Raw genomic sequence first — 18,267 nt, 5'->3', positions numbered from 1 at the left:
GGAGTGCAAGAAATCATTCAAAGCTGAAGTTATCTTGTGCCTCTTGGGTCTATGTTTATTGGCCAAAGACCACAAACTTCAGGGTAGAACCATCACCAAAAATGTTCTTCAAAGATATCAAAATGAAGGTGGTTGATTTTTGGTGATTATTGTGACAGGAAATGAAAGTAGCTCCACCATTATTAATATAAAACAAAATGCCTGACTATGGTATGGAATTGCTTGGACTCACTATCAAAAAAGAAAGTGAAGACACTGCCATCATCTAGGACAGATATGGGCACTGTCTTCTGGGCTGTACAGGGATGCATTTTGATTGAATTTCTTGAACATGGACAAGCTATAAATGACGTCCTGTGAAGATGATCATCCTACAACATGGTAACATGTGTCCTCATACTGCTCATGCCACTGTGAATGAGATCAGGACATTTGGGTTGGAAACTCTTCCATATCCCTCCCACAGTCCTGTCTTGGCACCCTCTGACTACCATCTTTTTGGATCTGTTAAAGATGTGAGGCCAACACTATGAGATGATCAGACAGCAGTGCATAAGTGTCTTCAGGAAGCTGGAATAGAGTTCAATCATAAGAGTATTTTTCAAAGTTACAGAATGATGGGAAAAACTGTGTGTAAAGAAATGGTGACAATGTCGTAAAGTGACAGAAAGAATGCATACTAAGATAATGTATTTAGTTTATATAAAAAAATAAAGATTAAAAATTTTAAAAAATATTGCTCATTACTTTCAAATTGGCTCTTCTATATGTTTCAGAAACACTAAAAAGAAAGGAAAAAATCCACTGAGGATGCCACAACTCTGGTAAAATATGTTTCAGGGGGGGGGGGGGGGGGAAATGTGTCCTTTCAAGAAGGCAGATTCTTTAAGTCATTAGAATTTATTATATCTCACGCAGGATTCAATTATAGGGTTATCACCTCTTTTTCTCCTTCTGAAATTAAGCAAATTATGTATTATCCCACAAATAACAGCTCATCTTAATTCGATGATGTTTCCAATGGAGTATTAAACACTTGTTACCAAGTAATAAGTGCTGCCATTCCTAAAATATGTCCCTCTATAAGAGAGGTTACAGGGAAGATGTTAATAGCTACTGACCTGTTTTACTACTGACATTTTGCAAAATGAGCAACAATAATACTTTCAGCAAATCAGAGTTTTGATTTCAGGAGAGATTCTCAACTGAGAATGCCATTTGCATGTTCAATCACCAAATTTTACAAGCTTTAATGAACAAAACTAATATCTGTTGGCATTTTCTGTGAGGTATTTAAGCCATTTGACCATGTGAATCACAGTACTCTCCTATATAAAATGCAATTTTTTGGGATTGAGGGTATAGGCAATGAATGGATAATCTAATATATAACCAAAAGAATGCAGCTAATTGTACTTAATAATTTAACCAATGTAAGGAAAGGAGATTTTTCTCTTTGGGAAGAAATCACATTTCAGATGCAACAAAACTGTCTTAGGTCTACTGTTTTTTCTAATATGTATAAACAATCTCCTATCTATTACGCAGCAAGCAGAATTAGTTCTTTTGGTCAATAGCACCAGTATTGTCTTCTTCTTTTCCTTCAGTGTTTGTCCTGCGTGCCCGCGAGTTCTGCTACATGGGTCCATTATCTCCATTGCACTCTATCATGGGCTATATCTGGGTGGAAGTTCATGCATTTAAGGTCTTTATGAATTGTATCAGCCCAACATTGCTTAGGTCATCCTTTGGGTCTACTGCTGATGACTTCAAGTGTGTGGCACCAGTATCGTAATCAATGTAAATATACATAAAGCAACAAAATAAGTGATTAAGTATTACTAGGTGGTTTTCTGTGAATTATCTCTGTGGCGCCAATGAGGTCGACACAAGTATCAATCTGAGCATCATCTTTGAACCAAGCAAAACATTATCTTTGTGTAGTTCTGCCATCCAGTTCTGTGTAAGCTTTACTTGTGTGAAGAGGTGAATAAATGAACCCCTGATTATAAGGTATTGTTTGGTGTATCTCACCAAAGCATCCACCTCACTGGTGACCCCGACATGATTCTCTGAACAACTGCGAGTATGTCATGATCTGAGATGACACTGTTCGTGCTCCCCTCCAACCCCCATATACCGGCCCGTACCGAGTCCTCTGGCGCTCAGCCAACACCTATGACATTCAGATAAAAGATTCAGCTGTTACAGTCTCTCTCAACAGACGTAAGCCTACTCATGTCAAGCCCACTTCTACCCCCCTTCAGGCCACGACCACGCCACTCACTGTCGTGGCTCACGACGCTCCGACCACTCCCTCCACGTCAGACTTATACACTCAGTTGAGTGACTTCCAGCTCCAATCATCGAGCTCTTCTCCGACCTCACCCTCTACTCTGGTCTCATGCACTCTGTTGAGTGATCACATGCTCCCCACATCGAGCTTACCTATGTTCACGCCCTCACCGCCGGGCCCTTCTCCAGTCCCTTCGACATCTCCCCTGTTGCCTGCCTCGCCCTGTCGAGGTTTCTCATGGCCCCCCATCTGGAACGTGCCCTCGCTCGAGGTGTTTGTGCCTGTCCCACCGGACATAATCCATGACATCTCCATAATACTACATGATGACACACTGTTCGTCATGTGTTTCCCTTCATCCAGTGCTCATGACACAAACTCCGCCATTCCCTGACACCTGGTGAAATGTGTTCCCCTCTCGCCTGACGTCGACATGGACATGCTTCGTGTGTTCGCCACGCCCACCGGAGACATCGTTGTTGTCACTCCGTTCCTCCCACAAACCGCCGGCCTACCTGTTGCTGCTCGACCAGCACGCCCAGTACGACACCCGGCGCACTTCAACGACTTCCAGATTCACATTTTGGAGCTCCTAAAACAGCTTAGTTCATCCAAATTTGCACACTGAATCATTACAAATTTTGTGGAGAAATAAATAAGAAAGTTAATTTATTTAGCATGTTCTCATTCAATAATATTGTGGCAATGACAAAATCTGAGAGTAGAACATAGCTGTTGAAGGAGAAAAGTGACATCTTTGACTTTCTTAACCTTTTTTCTCGGTGGTCTTTGTACTTCTATTTAGTTCAGACCTGATCACAATCTGTGATTTGTTTTGCATATACTGCTCAAGTATTAACTCTCCATTACACATGTGATAATTCCTGAGAAGGTTACTTGCATGGATGACAGGTGTCATTCACAACATAAATGGTGTATCTGGACACTTTCAATGGCATATATGAAGGATTTTAGAAGTGTTTTCTTTAGATGTAAATACAATACATTTAAGACACAAATACAGGTTGGTATACTCTAGGTGATAAATATTTTTGGCAATTGTTAGTAAATGCTGCAGTACCTCTAGACAGCAGCCAATGTATCATTTTCTCTGCGAACACCTCTGACAAGGATACTGTCAAACCTGAGACATCTCAAGTGCAACCTTAATGACTTTTTACTCATGCACAGATAGTGTGATTCAACATCTCACAACTCTGATAAACTCATTCTAGCACATCTCAGAGAGCCGCCACACATATATTACATACCAATAAAGTCCTGATCTTTATAACATCAAATTTCTTTAGCATCCCTTTCCCTAGAAAAATTTCCATGAACTTGATTGATGTAAATATTAGTACAAGTTGCAATAATGGATGTTATATTTTCATTGAAGTTAGCTTTGTAATATCTATTTCTGTCTTTATTATACAATCTTCATTTTTCAGTCGAGGTAAATACATAACAACATTAAAAACTCCTACTCTAACATTGGTAGTATATTTATTTCTCATCACTTTAGCTCTTCTGTCTTTACATAAAAGATATATGTCCTCTTGAATTACTTCTTCCTGTGATTCAAATTCATGATTTTCTGACACTTCCTATGCTGTTCCTGAGATCATGGCCATTTTCATGCACACAGTATGCATTCTCTGAGTCAGCAGTATCATAGTAAGGATCTTCACAACTCAGCTCTTACAGCTATTCATGCCTCCTGCCATATGTCAGGATCTCTGGATTAGGAGTTTTTATTTTTGACATTATTCCACAAACTAGAAGTATAGAGAATATTTACTTTTTGTAGGTAAGTATTCTAGGTAAAAAGTAAATTACTTGTAATTATTTTAGAAACACCTACAATTATGCACATGAAAATTGTATTGAATCTACAAAAGCAGTGAAGTAACAAGCTCCACTTCATTTTAAACTGTAGGAGCAGTGTTCACGTGGATGATCAGTGTGCTCCAGGCTACAATAACATTTCATAAACATTGCAAGTTGCATAACTGAAAGCCAATGACAGGTAAAATTAACAGATGGACTTTTAACAGAAAGATACTGAAAATGGTGCAAATGCAGTCCAGCCCACTCAGACAAAATAGAGTGGGAAAATCATGTGTCATCTGCATGAGCAATAGAGGGTTAAATAAATTTCATTTGTTTTTTTGTATAATGCGTGCATAGGTCTTAAACTGGATCAATGTTCCCACAGTTGGTGACTCAGTGAAGGAGATGAACACTGAGCAGACCATTAAAAGTTAAACAGTTCTGACAACAAAAGACAATGTCATATGGTGACAATTACTTATTGACGTGGACAATGCACATTGTGATACTTGAACTCAATCAGCTCTAAATGACAGAATAGCATATGGATTACTGGTTTCTCAAACACAACATTAACAACTGTGTAATAGCTGTTACAATAATATGAAGAATGGTGTTTTACCTGATATAGCCCACCTGCATCAAGAAAGCCCAAGTAGGTTATGAAAAAACTGTTTTTTTTTCTTCCTGTAAAATTTGCTCCTTTTTTATGTACAATGTTGTTTGTATGAATGATTCAATAGTTCTTCCACTAAGCAGACTTGGTACTACTTGTTTAGTTTATTTAGTTTGACTAGAAACTTGTTGCAGCTATTGAGCTTCTCTTCATTATTCTCAAACCACTGCTGGGTTGTGCCACCCAAGTGAAAGTGCACATCTGCCAAATACATCATGTCATCTCACCTGTTGTATATGTCAACTCACAAACTCCTTTCAGCCATTTTGTTGGGTCCTGATCAGCATCTCTGGGAAACATGGATAGATGTGGAACATGCAACTGACTTACTGCCATTTTTGAATCCATCTGTCTCCTGAATATAGAGATCTTAGGAATGATGTACTGTATTCCAATTCCTGATTGTGTAGGTGATGACTTTTACATTGCCAAATTGTGGCCATAATGAAGTGATTGTTTTAAGGTACATGGCATCTCTATCAAACAATGACACATCCAAACAACAATCAAGTCCGCATCTGAGTGCAGCATTGTACAGGGCTATTACAAATGATTGAAGCGATTTCATAAATTCACTGTAGCTCCATTCATTGACATATGGTCACGACACACTACAGATACATAGAAAAACTCATAAAGTTTTGTTCGGCTGAAGCCGCACTTCAGGTTTCTGCCGCCAGAGCGCTCGAGAGCGCAGTGAGACAAAATGGCGACAGGAGCCGAGAAAGAGTATGTCGTGTTTGAAATGCACTCACATCAGTCAGTCATAACAGTGAAACGGCAATTCAGGACAAAGTTCAACAAAGATCCACCAACTGCAAACTCCATTCGGTGATGATATGCGCAGTTTAAAGCTTCTGGATGCCTCTGTAAGGGGAAATCAACGGGTCGGCCTGCAGTGAGCGAAGAAACGGTTGAACGCATGCGGGCAAGTTTCACGCGTAGCCCGCGGAAAATTGGCTCATGCCACAACTGGAGACTGACAGCGCTGACTTCATCTTTCAACAGGATGGTGCTCTACCGCACTTCCATCACGATGTTCGGCATTTCTTAAACAGGAGATTGGAAAACCGATGGATTGGTCGTGGTGGAAATCATGATCAGCAATTCATGTCATGGCCTCCACGCTCTCCCGACTTAACCCCATGCAATTTCTTTCTGTGGGGTTATGTGAAAGATTCAGTGTTTAAACCTCCTCTACCAAGAAACTTGCCGGAACTGCAAGCTCGCATCAACGATGCTTTCGAACTCATTGATGGGGACATGCTGCGCCGAGTGTGGGAGGAACTTGATTATCGGCTTGATGTCTGCCGAATCACTAAAGGGGCATATATCAAACATTTGTGAATGCCTAAAAAAACTTTTTGAGTTTTTGTATGTGTGTGCAAAGCATTGTGAAAATATCTCAAATAATAAAGTTACTGTAGAGCTGTGAAATCGCTTCAATCATTTGTAATGACCCTGTAAATGAAGTACAACACTTGGTGTGGGAAAGCACATTTATTACTAACACCAGTATAATGCCAGAATAGAACTGACCTCCTGGATGGAGAGTGCAAATATTTATGCATTCAATGAATATTCCAGAATTCTGGTATTTACACAAACATAGAATATTGCAAAACATAAAAACATTATAAAGATAAAATATTTCAAGAACTTTCCAGAAATGATAAATTTTAAATACAAACAGGTGCTCAAGGGCAGGTTTGAATTGGCAACACTTGAACTAGTCACATGCCAACCTACACTGCTGACCACTAACCACATTGTGTTGTGTGCCTTAGCTTATGGCAATATATGATGAATATTCAAATATTTTAATTAAATTTGTACATTTTATGGCTGTGTAAAGCTATAAATGTATATTGATTCACTTTTCACAACCCAGAAAAAAAGGCTTTCACATAACATTTAATAGGGCTTTATCTTATTATCAAGTGTAAATATTTAAACTCCTGTATACATACCACATATGCGACATATGGAGCCACACAACTAATGGCATTTGAAACCATGTATTCCATGGCCACACTGATTTGTCTAACACATGTTGGATGTATCTCCATGCTCTGTAAGTTTGTGAGTGAGAGCGAAGCTTGATTACAGAACTGAATAAACAGAGAGCTGGTAGTTATCACCCACTGTGGTGAAGAGACTGTAATGTGCAAAAGTAACACTTTTATTAGTTTTGTTGCTTTTTCTTTACTCAAAAATGAGAAGTGTTTTGAGTCATTTACATGAGAAACAAATTATCTTAAGCAATGAAGTAGCTGCAAAATATATACACATATTGTACAAGTTTTTTATGATGGAGGAACACCTATCTTGTTCATGTCCGTTGTTCAAACATTCACCAGACAAAATGTACTTTAAACTATACCTGTGATTGAGCAGACAGTAAGGAAGGATACAATAGCAGCAGTTAGCACTATAAATAAATGTGAACATCTTCTTCCAAATTTGTTGCCAACATAATGGGACAGACTTATGGCTGGTATATGAAGAGATGCTTGTCCAATAAAAGGAACAAAAGGATTTCCTCCAAAAGTCTTATCACTCAGCAGCAGAGTAAGCATAGTAAATCCTGCAGCTGCCCTGTAACAGAACAGTGTAATATAAATGAGAACCTTAGAGTGCTACCAGTTATTTGAAACATTTGATTTATAGTATATACAAAAATAGGCTCAGTAGTCCAGCAGTAAACAAGGAAAGTAAACTTTTCACATTATAGGAATATTCAACTCATGTCATTCAGTCAATAAAATTATGTACCTCACCAGATTTATTAGTGTTTATATTTTAGCATTCTTTAATAAAGAGAATTCACAGTGAGCTGTTGCTAAGTGTCTTTGATAACTTATACACAAAGAATACATGATTTTTCTGAAGAGGATGGTCAAACTGTGATAGTAAAACAGTCCAGTCAGACAGTAAACTGAATGTATGTTAAAGCACTGTGACTGTTGCCTTTTATGGTTCCTTTAAATGCAGAAGAGCATGTTTCACTGAACTTTAAATGCAATGTTTATCAGGTGTACAATTTCCTATTTATATGATGACCTGCAGTCAAAATGGGAAAAAAGGACCCATCCCTGGTTTTTGTACCCTTTTAATTGAGACTTAGAATCTGAAGAAGCACACTGATGCATGCAGTGACTCTACAGTAAAGATGGAGAGTTGGTATGTGACTTCACAATAATGGTATAAGCCTTATGGAAAGATCTAAGTGTGGAATGTCAGATCCCTTAATCGGGCAGGTAGGTTAGAAAATTTAAAAAGGGAAATGGACAGGTTAAAGTTAGATATAGTGGGAATTAGTGAAGTTCGGTGGCAGGAGGAACAAGACTTCCTCTTGTCAGGTGACTACAGGGTATTAAATATAAAATCAAATAGGGTTAATGCAGGAGTAGGATTAATAATGAATAAAAAAAATAGGAGTGCAGGTATGCTACTACAAACAACATTGTGAATGCATTACTGTGGCCAAGGTAGACATGAAGCTCACGCCCACTGCAGTGGTACAAGTTTATAAGCCAACTAGCTGCAAAGATGATGAAGAGACTGATGAAATGTATGATGAGATAAAAGGAATTATTCAGGTAGTGAAGGGAGACAAAAATTTAATAGTCATGGGTGACTGGAATTCAATAGCAGGAAAAGGAAGAGAAGGAAATGTACTAGATGAATATGGAATGAGAGTAAGGAATGAAAGAGGAAGACGCCTGGTAGAATTTTGCACAGAGCATAACTTAATCATAGCTAACACTTGGTTCAAGAATCATGAAAGAAGGCTGTATACAGGGAAGAGGCCTGGAGACACTGGAAGGTTTCAGATAGATTATATAATTTAGATTTAGGAACCAGGTTTTAAATTGTAAGACATTTCCAGGGGCAGATGTGGACTCTGACCACAATCTATTGGTTATGAACTGTAGATTAAAAGTAAAGAAACTGCAAAAAGGTGGGAATTTAAAGAGATGGGACCTGGATAAACTGACAGAACCCGAGTTTGTAGAAAGTTTCAGGGAGAGCATTAGGGAATGATTGAGAAGATTGGGGGAAAGAAATACAGTAGATGAAGAATGGGTAGCTTTGAGAGATGAAATAGTGCAGGCAGCAGAGGATCAAGTAGGTAAAAAGAAGAGGGGGTAGTAGAAATCCTTGAATAACAGAAGAAATATTGAATTTAAAAAATTAGATCCACAGGAAGTGCAAAATGGCTAAGCAGGGATGGCTAGAGGACAAATGTAAGGGTGTAAAGGTATATATCACTAGGGGTAAGATTGATACTGCCTACAGGAAAATTAAAGAGACCTTTGGAGAAAAGAGAACCACTTGTATGAATATCAAGAGCTCAGGTGGAAACCCAGTTCTAAGCAAAGAAGGGAAAGCAGAAAGGTGGAAGGAGTATATAGAGGCCAATGTACATGAGGACAATTTTATGGAAATGGAAGAGCATGTAGATGAAGATGAAATGCGAGATATGATACTGTGTGAAGAGTTTGACAGAGCACTGAAAGATCTAAGTCAAAACAAGGCCCCAGGAGTGGACAACATTCAATTAGAACTACTGATAGCCTTGGGAGAGCCAGCCCTGACAAAACTCTACCATCTGGCGAGCAAGATGTATGAGACAGGCAAAATACCCTCAGACTTCAAGAAGAATATAATAATTCCAATCCCAAAGAAAGCAGGCATTGACAGGTGTGAAAATTACCGAAGTATCAATTTAATAAGTAATGGCTGCAAAATACTAACACAAATTCTTTACAGAAGAATGGAAAAACTGATAGAAGCTGACCTTGGGGAAGATCAGTTTGGATTCTGTAGAAATGCTGGAACACATGAGGCAATACTGACCCTGTGACTTATCTTAGAAGATAGATTAAGGAAAGGCAAACCTACATTTCTAGCATTTGTAGACTTAGAGAAAGCTTTTGACAATGTTGACTGGAATACTCTCTTTCCAATTCTGAAGGTGGCAGGGGTAAAATACAGGAAGCAAAAGGCTATTTACAATTTGTACAGAAACCAGATGGCAGTTATAAGAGTCGAGGGGCATGAAAGGGAAGCAGTGGTTGGGAAGGGAGTGAGACAGAGTTGTAACCTACCCCCAATGTTATTCAATCTATATATTGAGCAAGCAATAAAGGAAACAAAAGAAAAATTCAGAGCAGGAACTAAAATCCATGGAGAAGAAATAAAAACTTTGAGGTTTGCTGATGACATTGTAATTCTGTCAGAGACAGCAAAGGACCTGGAAGAGTGGCTGAACAAAATGGACAGTGACTTGAAAGGAGGATGTAAGATGAACATCAGCAAAAGCAAAATGAGGATAATGGAATGTAGTCAAATTAAATCAGGTGATGTTGAGGGAATTAGATAACGAAATGAGACACTTAAAGTAGTAGATGAGTTTTGCTATTTGGGTCTCAAAATAACTGACGATAGTTGAAGTAGAGAGGATATGAAATGTAAACTGGCAATGGCAAGGAAAGTGTTTCTGAAGAAGAGAAATTTGTTAAGACTGAGTATAGATTTAAGTGTCAGGAAGTCTTTTCTGAAAGTATTTGTGTGGAGTTTAGCCATGTATGGAAGTGAAACATGGACAATAAATAGTTTAGACAAGAAGAGAATAGAAGTTTTCGAAATGTGATGCTACAGAAGAATGCTGAAGATTAGATGGGTAGATCACGTAACTAATAAGGGGGTACTGAATAGAACTGGGGAAAATAGGAATTTGCGCACTTGACTAGAAGAAGGGATCGGTTGGTAGGACACATTCTGAGGCATCAAGGGATCATCAATTTAGTATTGTAGGGAAGCACGGAGGGTAAAAATCATAGAGGGAGACGAAGAGGTGACTACACTAAGCAGATGCAGAAGGATGAAGGTTGCAGCAGGTTCAGGGAGATGAAGAAGCTTGCACTGGATAGAGTAGCATGGAGAGCTGCACCAAGCCAGTCTCTGGACTGAAGACCACAACAAAAACATGATGACATAGTAATAGTGGTGGATTTTTATGAGCAATGGGAGCTCACAGAGATCAGATGGACTGAACTTAAGGGAAATGGGTTACTAATCAATAGGACTACATGACATTGCAACCTTCCATCTGCCAGCCATGATTATAGGAATCACACAAGTGAACATCTCACAGGAACAGTTGTATTGGCCAGATGTACCTTTGGAATTATTGCCAGCACTGAATATAACATTTCTAAATCAAGCTGTATAACCTCAACAGTTAATGCAGCACATAGAGCAGTCAAGAGAAGAACAACAGTGCAGGACAGTTATTTTTAGTGCCACAATACCAAGTGCCACAGAGGCTCTAAATCTGCTGTGCACAGCATTTATTCTTTTGAGACAGAGAGCCGACGGTCAATGTAAACGATCAATAGTCACGATTCCAGTAGAATGGATCCATAGGGCCTAAGAGGGAGAGTCAGACTGTAACATTGTACTGTGGATGTGGAAAAATGTAAATTAAGGGTTAAGAGAAACGGGAGCAATGGGACTAGCAATGGAGTTAAAATTTCCAGATGCACAAAACAAGGCTAATAAATAGACACATAAATAAAGACAAAATAAGCAGCATAGCAAGATATGATGTGCTATCTAACACAAATGGGCAAGCTGTCAGTTGTCTTTTTTTATAAATTTCTCTGTTTACAAACACGTAGAGTAATACAAAACATATGAAACTGGTTTTAGGGTTGACTCTGGGGAGCAGGTGTTGTTCACTGAAATGGGTAATGTAGAGTACCAACCATATATGGGCATATTAGCATTAGCCTGAATGTTGTATTGACTGCAGCAGTGCTGACATCAAGTGAGTGTGGGATGTTGTCACTTTAATAATTCAACAAGGGTGATGCTTGCTGAAACAGTGAATGCAATGGTGCTGTGCAGACTTGTGCAGCAAAGGACAAGGTAGATTTCCTAACTGACAGTGGCAGTAGTGTTTTAAGATACGTTACTGATAGTGGTGATATGCATAACATGAAGCCCGATGTTGCCTGTAAGTACTAAACATTTTGTAATGAAATTATTCTCTGTTGAAGCCCTGCCAAGATGCTGGATGAGGTTGCCACACGGACCTGCCAGTAGAAGTCAGATTTGAGGTCACGACAAGGAAACACCTCTATGAACTAAGTTCACCTCTCACCCTCCCAACTTCCCCCTTCCCGTATCCCCCCCCCCACCTCCTCACCTCTCACCCCCCCCCCCACCTCCCCACCCAGCCTTAGTGTTACAGCACAGTCGGCCATCCCAGGTCGACTCCAGCAGCATGGCCGTCTGCTGCCCAGGGGCAATGGGTCACACCCCATGCACGTCACCTGTCTTCCATCATTGTAGGATGGGCATATTATCATGATGGACATCCATCGCTATGATGAACTGCCTGGGGACATAGCAGAGACACCATCATCAAGTGCACACTGCTGGCCCAGGATTTGTGCTGCCATGTGCAACATAGTTGTTGCCATTCAGTGGAGGATCCATGTCAGCATCATGGGGTGTGAAAGCAGCCAGCCCCATAGAATTCATTGGCCAGCTGGTCACTGACCAGGTATATTATGCAGCACAGTTGCTTCAGTAAAGAACTTATTACCTCTACAGCTGCTTTTCTGTGAAGCCTCGTAGGATATCATCGGGCGCTGATAACCTCGTTGTTGTGCACCCTAAAACACTAATCGTCATCATCGTAGGATATCGTCTCACATCCATCACCTGCTTGCACCTTCCTGGCTCATAGCCATCCATCTTTGCAATGGGGTTGATATATAAAGAAGTTGTAAACAATCAACAGAACTTTATGGTGACGCTTCACAAAGACAAAAGGTAGATATAAGTATCACAAAAAGTAATGTGTGGTACCGAGGTAAATGCACTTTGCGCTTACGGCCAAAGTTTCCCACATAAAAACAAACCATGATCAAAATATATTCAAACAATGAAAATGTTCCAACCTTCTTATTGAATATTAGGTTTAATTTTAACAACATTTTGTTCATTTATGCAAAGCCCAACAGTGGACAATTTACTGCAATAAAACTAAACCTAGAACTCACACTTCAATTTCAGAACTTCCTAATGAATGTGTTAGCAACTGGAAATCACTGAACTGCTCAGGGTAAAGTCTCACAACTGAATACATGTCATTAGGAGATCATAAGCTCTCCATGTAATAAGTTCATGCACAAAAAGAAGGCCATACTCATGTCTCAGGTGGTAGTCTTGGCATCTACATGCGTTGGCTCGGCCAGGTGGCAGCACAGTCTTTGCCCGTGTGAAAATCAGCCATTATACTGGTTGAGGAGACACCACAACTCTGTGTTATCTCCACGTGCCCTTTGTTAAAAGATATTTAAATCCTAATGTAGCTGCTGCACTATGATGCACCACATTGCTAACAATATCTCATAATCTCCTTAGGCAGCAATTCAATGTTGATAAATGACAATTACCTAAAAGTACAAATTACAACATTGGAAACATAATGACAATAAGAGTAACCATGCCAACTATGGATGTGTGTGAGAAATACAACATTCATCATCATATAAAGCACATAAAATATGAAGTACTAACACAGTGGCACAGCAAGGCAGAGCATTAATGGTCTACTACTTACTCATTACTAAAAGTGGAGGCCATGATGGAGAAAATTCCATTTCCTGATCAAATATCATTAACAACTTAGAGAATACCATGCTTAATCGTGTGCTTGTAAAGTGTAAGGGTTCCTGGCATGCAGAGCATATTTAAGTTGCACTGTGGGTGGAGGATTCCTCTTCCATGTGCTCTGTGTCAGTGAACACTTGTTACAAAACTCTCAAATATGCACAGCAGCCCTTCCCAAATTTAAAATCATAAGCAGATTTTGCAGAGAAAAGTACAGATATGGAGGTGTTTGTATTTATGTTAGAGACAATCTTAATTCTAAAGAAGTAAAGTTAAGCAATGTAAAGTGTATAGAAAAAGAATTTGAATACTGTGTCTGTGAACTGACTGACTGTGGTTTGGTTACTGTCTGTATATACAGGTCACCTTCTGGGAATATTCCTTTATTTTTTAAAAAATCCTGAGGATTTAATGAATGAATTGGGACTTAGGTCAACATCAACAGTTGTACTGGGTGATTTCAATGTCAATTTTAGAAGTAATAATAATGCACACAAGAATCAATTGCTAAATCTCTTCACCTCACATAATTAAGAAGCCACAGTAACTGATATCACCAGGTATGGAGATGGGTGTGAGACAACAATTGCGCACGTGAAACTTCCTGGCAGATTAAAACTGTGTGCCCTACCGAGACTCGATCTCAGGACCTTTGCTTTTCACGGGCAAGTGCTCTACCATCTGAGCTACCGAAGCACGACTCACACCCGGTACTCACAGCTTTACTTCTGCCAGTACCTCGTCTCCTACCTTCCAAACTTTACAGAAGCTCTCCTGCGGACCTTGCAGAACTAGCACTCCTGAAAGAAAGGATACTGTGGAGACATGGCTTAGCCACAGCCTGGGGCATGTTTCCAGAATGAGATTTCACTCTGCAGCGGAGTGTGCACTGATATGAAACTTCCTGGCAGATTAAAACTGTGTGCCCGACCAAGACTCAAACTTGGGACCTTTGCCTTTTGCGGGCAAGTGCTCTACCACCTGAGCTACCAAAGCACGACTCGCGCCCAGTGCTCACAGCTTTATTCTGCCAGTATGGTAGAGCACTTGCCCGCAAAAGGCAAAGGTCCCGAGTTCGAGTCTTGGTTGGGCACACAGTTTTAATATGCCAGGAAGTTTCATATCAGCGCACACTCCACTGCAGAGTGAAAATGTCATTCTGGAAACATCCCCCAGGCTGTGGCTAAGCCATGTCTCCGCAGTATCCTTTCTTTCAGGAGCGCTAGTTCTGCAAGGTCCGCAGGAGAGCTTCTGTAAAGTTTGGAAGGTAGGAGACAAGGTACTGGCAGAAGTAAAGCTGTGAGTACCGGGCGTGAGTCGTGCTTCGGTAGCTCAGATGGTAGAGCACTTGCCCACGAAAGGCAAAGGTCCCGAGTTCGAGTCTCGGTCGGGCACACAGTTTTAATCTGCCAGGAAGTTTCATATCAGCGCACACTCCGCTGCAGAGTGAAAATCTCATTCGGGAATTGAACACGTGTTTATTAACAAAGAGACCTGTAGTTATGAGGTGAAAGTAACAGATATTGGTTTCTGGCAGTAGAAACTGTATAGAAATAAGATACATTAATGAAAGTAGCCATTGGAATTTTCATAGCATGTTGCATAGTGATGAATGGAACAGAGACTCAAACAAAACTGTAGATTCTAAATATGAGCCATTTTTCTCTTATTATAAATACTGCTTTGATGATGCTATCCCCCTCATAAAGTAAAAATCTCTCTCAAATCTAATTCATGGTTAACTGTGGGAATTAAAAAATCTCCAGGTACTCTTAGAAATCTGGGATGGCATTCAAAGCGTAACGCAGCATTAAAGCTAGATGTTAGGTGCTACAGAAAAGTCTACAGAAAAGTTATTCATGCAACAAAAAAACTGAACAATGATTTAATTATCAGAAAAAGCAGCAATAAAACCAAATCAGTTTGGAATATCATAAAACATAACATTGGTAAATCCAAAGTGACAAATCATAATCTTATCATAAAAAAGGGAGGAAAAGTTGTTGAAGACCCTTGATGTGCTGCCAATAAATTCAATGACTACTGCTCAAAATCGTATCAAGAACTCAAAAGGTAGTAAGTCAAAAGTTCCAGCAAATGATAAGACAATGTTTTTGTACCCAGTTACGCATTCAGAAGTAAGAAATGCAATTAATAAGCTGAAAAATAAAATGTCCTGTGGATTTGATGGTATTCCTGATAAGATCATAAAACAAAGTGCAAACAAAATAATAACTGAACTAGTTGATAATATTAATACATCATTTAAAACTGGTGGATTCCCTTCTGCATTTAAAAAATCAATAATAAAAACACTTTATAAAAAAGACTGTCCATATACCATACAAAATTATAGACCATTGTCACAACTGTCAGGTTTTTCTAAAGTAATTGAGAGGATTATGTATGAGAAACTGTTGAGTTTCCTTAACAAATGCAAAATTATAACCAATACACAGAATGGGTTCAAGAAAACGGGTCTACAGAAACAGCTGTATATCACTACTTGGAATAGGTTTTAACTGCAATGGATAATGCGGACTTAAAATGTGGAATATTTTTAGATCTATACAAGGCATTTGACCTCATCAGCAATGATATTTTGATAGAGAAACTGTATTTCTATGGAGTATGTGGAAAAGCGTACCACTGGTTTCAATTTTATCTGTGCAACAGATATCAAAGTGTTGAAATAATACATAATGGCACAAAATATTACTCAAAATATCTGAAAGTCAACTGCGGTGTACCCCAGGGCTCTGTTCTAGGCTCTCTGCTCTTCTTACATTTTATTAATGATTTTACTAACCATCCAACAAGAGCAAAATCAGCACTTTTTGCAGAAGATATGAGCCTTCTTATCAAGGGAATTAGTGAAGCTGACCTACAAGAAACCTTAACTTCAACAATAAATGAAGTAGCTGAATGGTTCAAGGACAATTACTTAATTATAAATGACAAAAAAACACTTGGATGATTTTTAGGCACATAAGGAACAAAGTAAAAAATAATATAAGAGTTGAGATTGGGAAATGTCAGACAAAACAAACTTGTTATACAGAATTTTTGGTGTATGGTTGGACAATAACTTGAGATGGGGAAAACATGTTGAACTATTGAATAAAAAACTTAGTAAATGCTGTTATATATTAAGAAAACATAAAGAAAACTGCAATTCTGAAACAGTACTATGAGCTTACTATTCTTACATACATAGTAATCTAAGATATGGTATTATATTTTGGGGGAATACAGGTTTCACAAAATGTTGTCTTAAGCTCCAAAAGAGAGCTATTCATATTCTGAAGGGTGTTTCCTAGAGAGATCCCTGTAGAGGTCTCTTTAAGGAGTTGAAAATTTTGAACCTCCCTAGTTTATTCATCTATGAATCAGTATGTTTCCTGAAGGCAAATCATGAATTCTCTTCTCTAAATAGTGAAGTACATGATTATCAAACCAGAAACAGGAATGATTTCCATAGAAACATACATTCAAAGTTCCTGTACCAAAATAGTGTGATGTATCTACCCAAAATAATGTTCAGTGCCTTACCAAAAGAAATGAATAGCATAAAAACTTACATATATTTGAAAAAGAATTAAAGATGCTCTTATTAGGTCAAAGTTTCTATAATGTTTATGAATTTCTTTGCTATCTAAACAGATAGTACTCATCTTTTGATTGTTCTGCATAAACCTTCGTTTTTTCCAACTTGCATGTAAAAAGAAGACAAAATATGTAAAGCGTAATTAAGAAAATATTGAAGTGTAATTAAGAAAATGTTATTTTCATTAACTGATATTTTTTGTATAAACTGTGCATTTTTTTTTTTTCATCTTCCATGTAAAAATAAGACAAGATGTGTAAAGTGCAATTAAGAACATGTTATTTCCCTTAATTGTTAAAAATATAAATCATGTTCTCTCTCTCTCTTTCTATATGAGCATTTCTATATCATGTATATGATAAAATGGATGATAACAAATTGAATTGAATTGAATCAAAACAATGGACTTGTCTCATGGTGGCCCTGTGATTAGGTTTCAGTCTATTGAAACGGATAGCCACAGAGCAGTCAGTCAACTGCATTTCAACATTCACTGGATATGTCATATGTCATTTGATATGGCCTTTCATTGGGTGGAAAAAGCTATTTAGGTTTTTTTTTTTTTTTTTTTCCAGGTTTCACAACAGAACATCATCTCCTTGTCAGTAGGATGGTAACACTACACCTTAGTTGTTTCTCTCAATATGTCTCCTTGCTGCTTTGAAATCACTTTTCTAGACATTCCTCCAAATCATCTGAAGCAGCTGGGCTAAACATTCCACTTTGTTCAAAGCAACACTTGGTGGTAACTTACTGAATTCAAAGGGAAAGCTCATTAGGCATCCATATACTACCTCACAGGTGCATATTCCATTGGTTTGTGAATTCTGCTATTATAAGTAGACAATATGTATGGCAGATATTGATCCCAGTATTTATATGTGTTATTTACATAATATAACATCTTCACAATAGTCTTACAAACACATTATACATGGGGATTGGCTTTAAGTTGGATGGGGGTGGTTCTCTATGTCTTAATCCTCAACAACTTGCACACATGTAAAAATAAGGCATACGTAAAACATGTTCCTTGTTCCTTCAGAATGGTGTCGGAACTTCGAACGATAATACTAAGTGATTCAAAAAAGGCCTTTACTATGGTTTCTACCACCATATCAGCAAATATTACCAAAATGAGGCACTGCTAAAAAAGATAAA

At 38.5% G+C, this 18,267-nt stretch overlaps 1 protein-coding gene across 1 annotated transcript in view; it reads right to left on the bottom strand.

Annotated features, from left to right (window-relative positions):
• Positions 1-18,267, bottom strand: part of LOC126249494 (solute carrier family 22 member 7-like) — a 136,323-nt gene that overhangs the window by 11,692 nt on the left and 106,364 nt on the right. The window contains exons 6-7 of the mRNA XM_049951146.1: positions 7,189-7,403; positions 6,776-6,963 (exon numbers count right to left, since the gene is read on the bottom strand). Coding sequence (XP_049807103.1) covers positions 6,776-6,963; positions 7,189-7,403 — 403 coding nt within the window. The remainder of the gene's footprint in view (positions 1-6,775; positions 6,964-7,188; positions 7,404-18,267) is intronic.

Source organism: Schistocerca nitens, chromosome 3 (assembly GCF_023898315.1).
Source record: "Schistocerca nitens isolate TAMUIC-IGC-003100 chromosome 3, iqSchNite1.1, whole genome shotgun sequence".
Lineage (NCBI taxonomy): Eukaryota > Metazoa > Arthropoda > Insecta > Orthoptera > Acrididae > Schistocerca > Schistocerca nitens.
The sequence above is the reverse complement of the archived record's forward strand: the minus strand, read 5'-3'. Positions and strand labels throughout refer to the sequence as shown.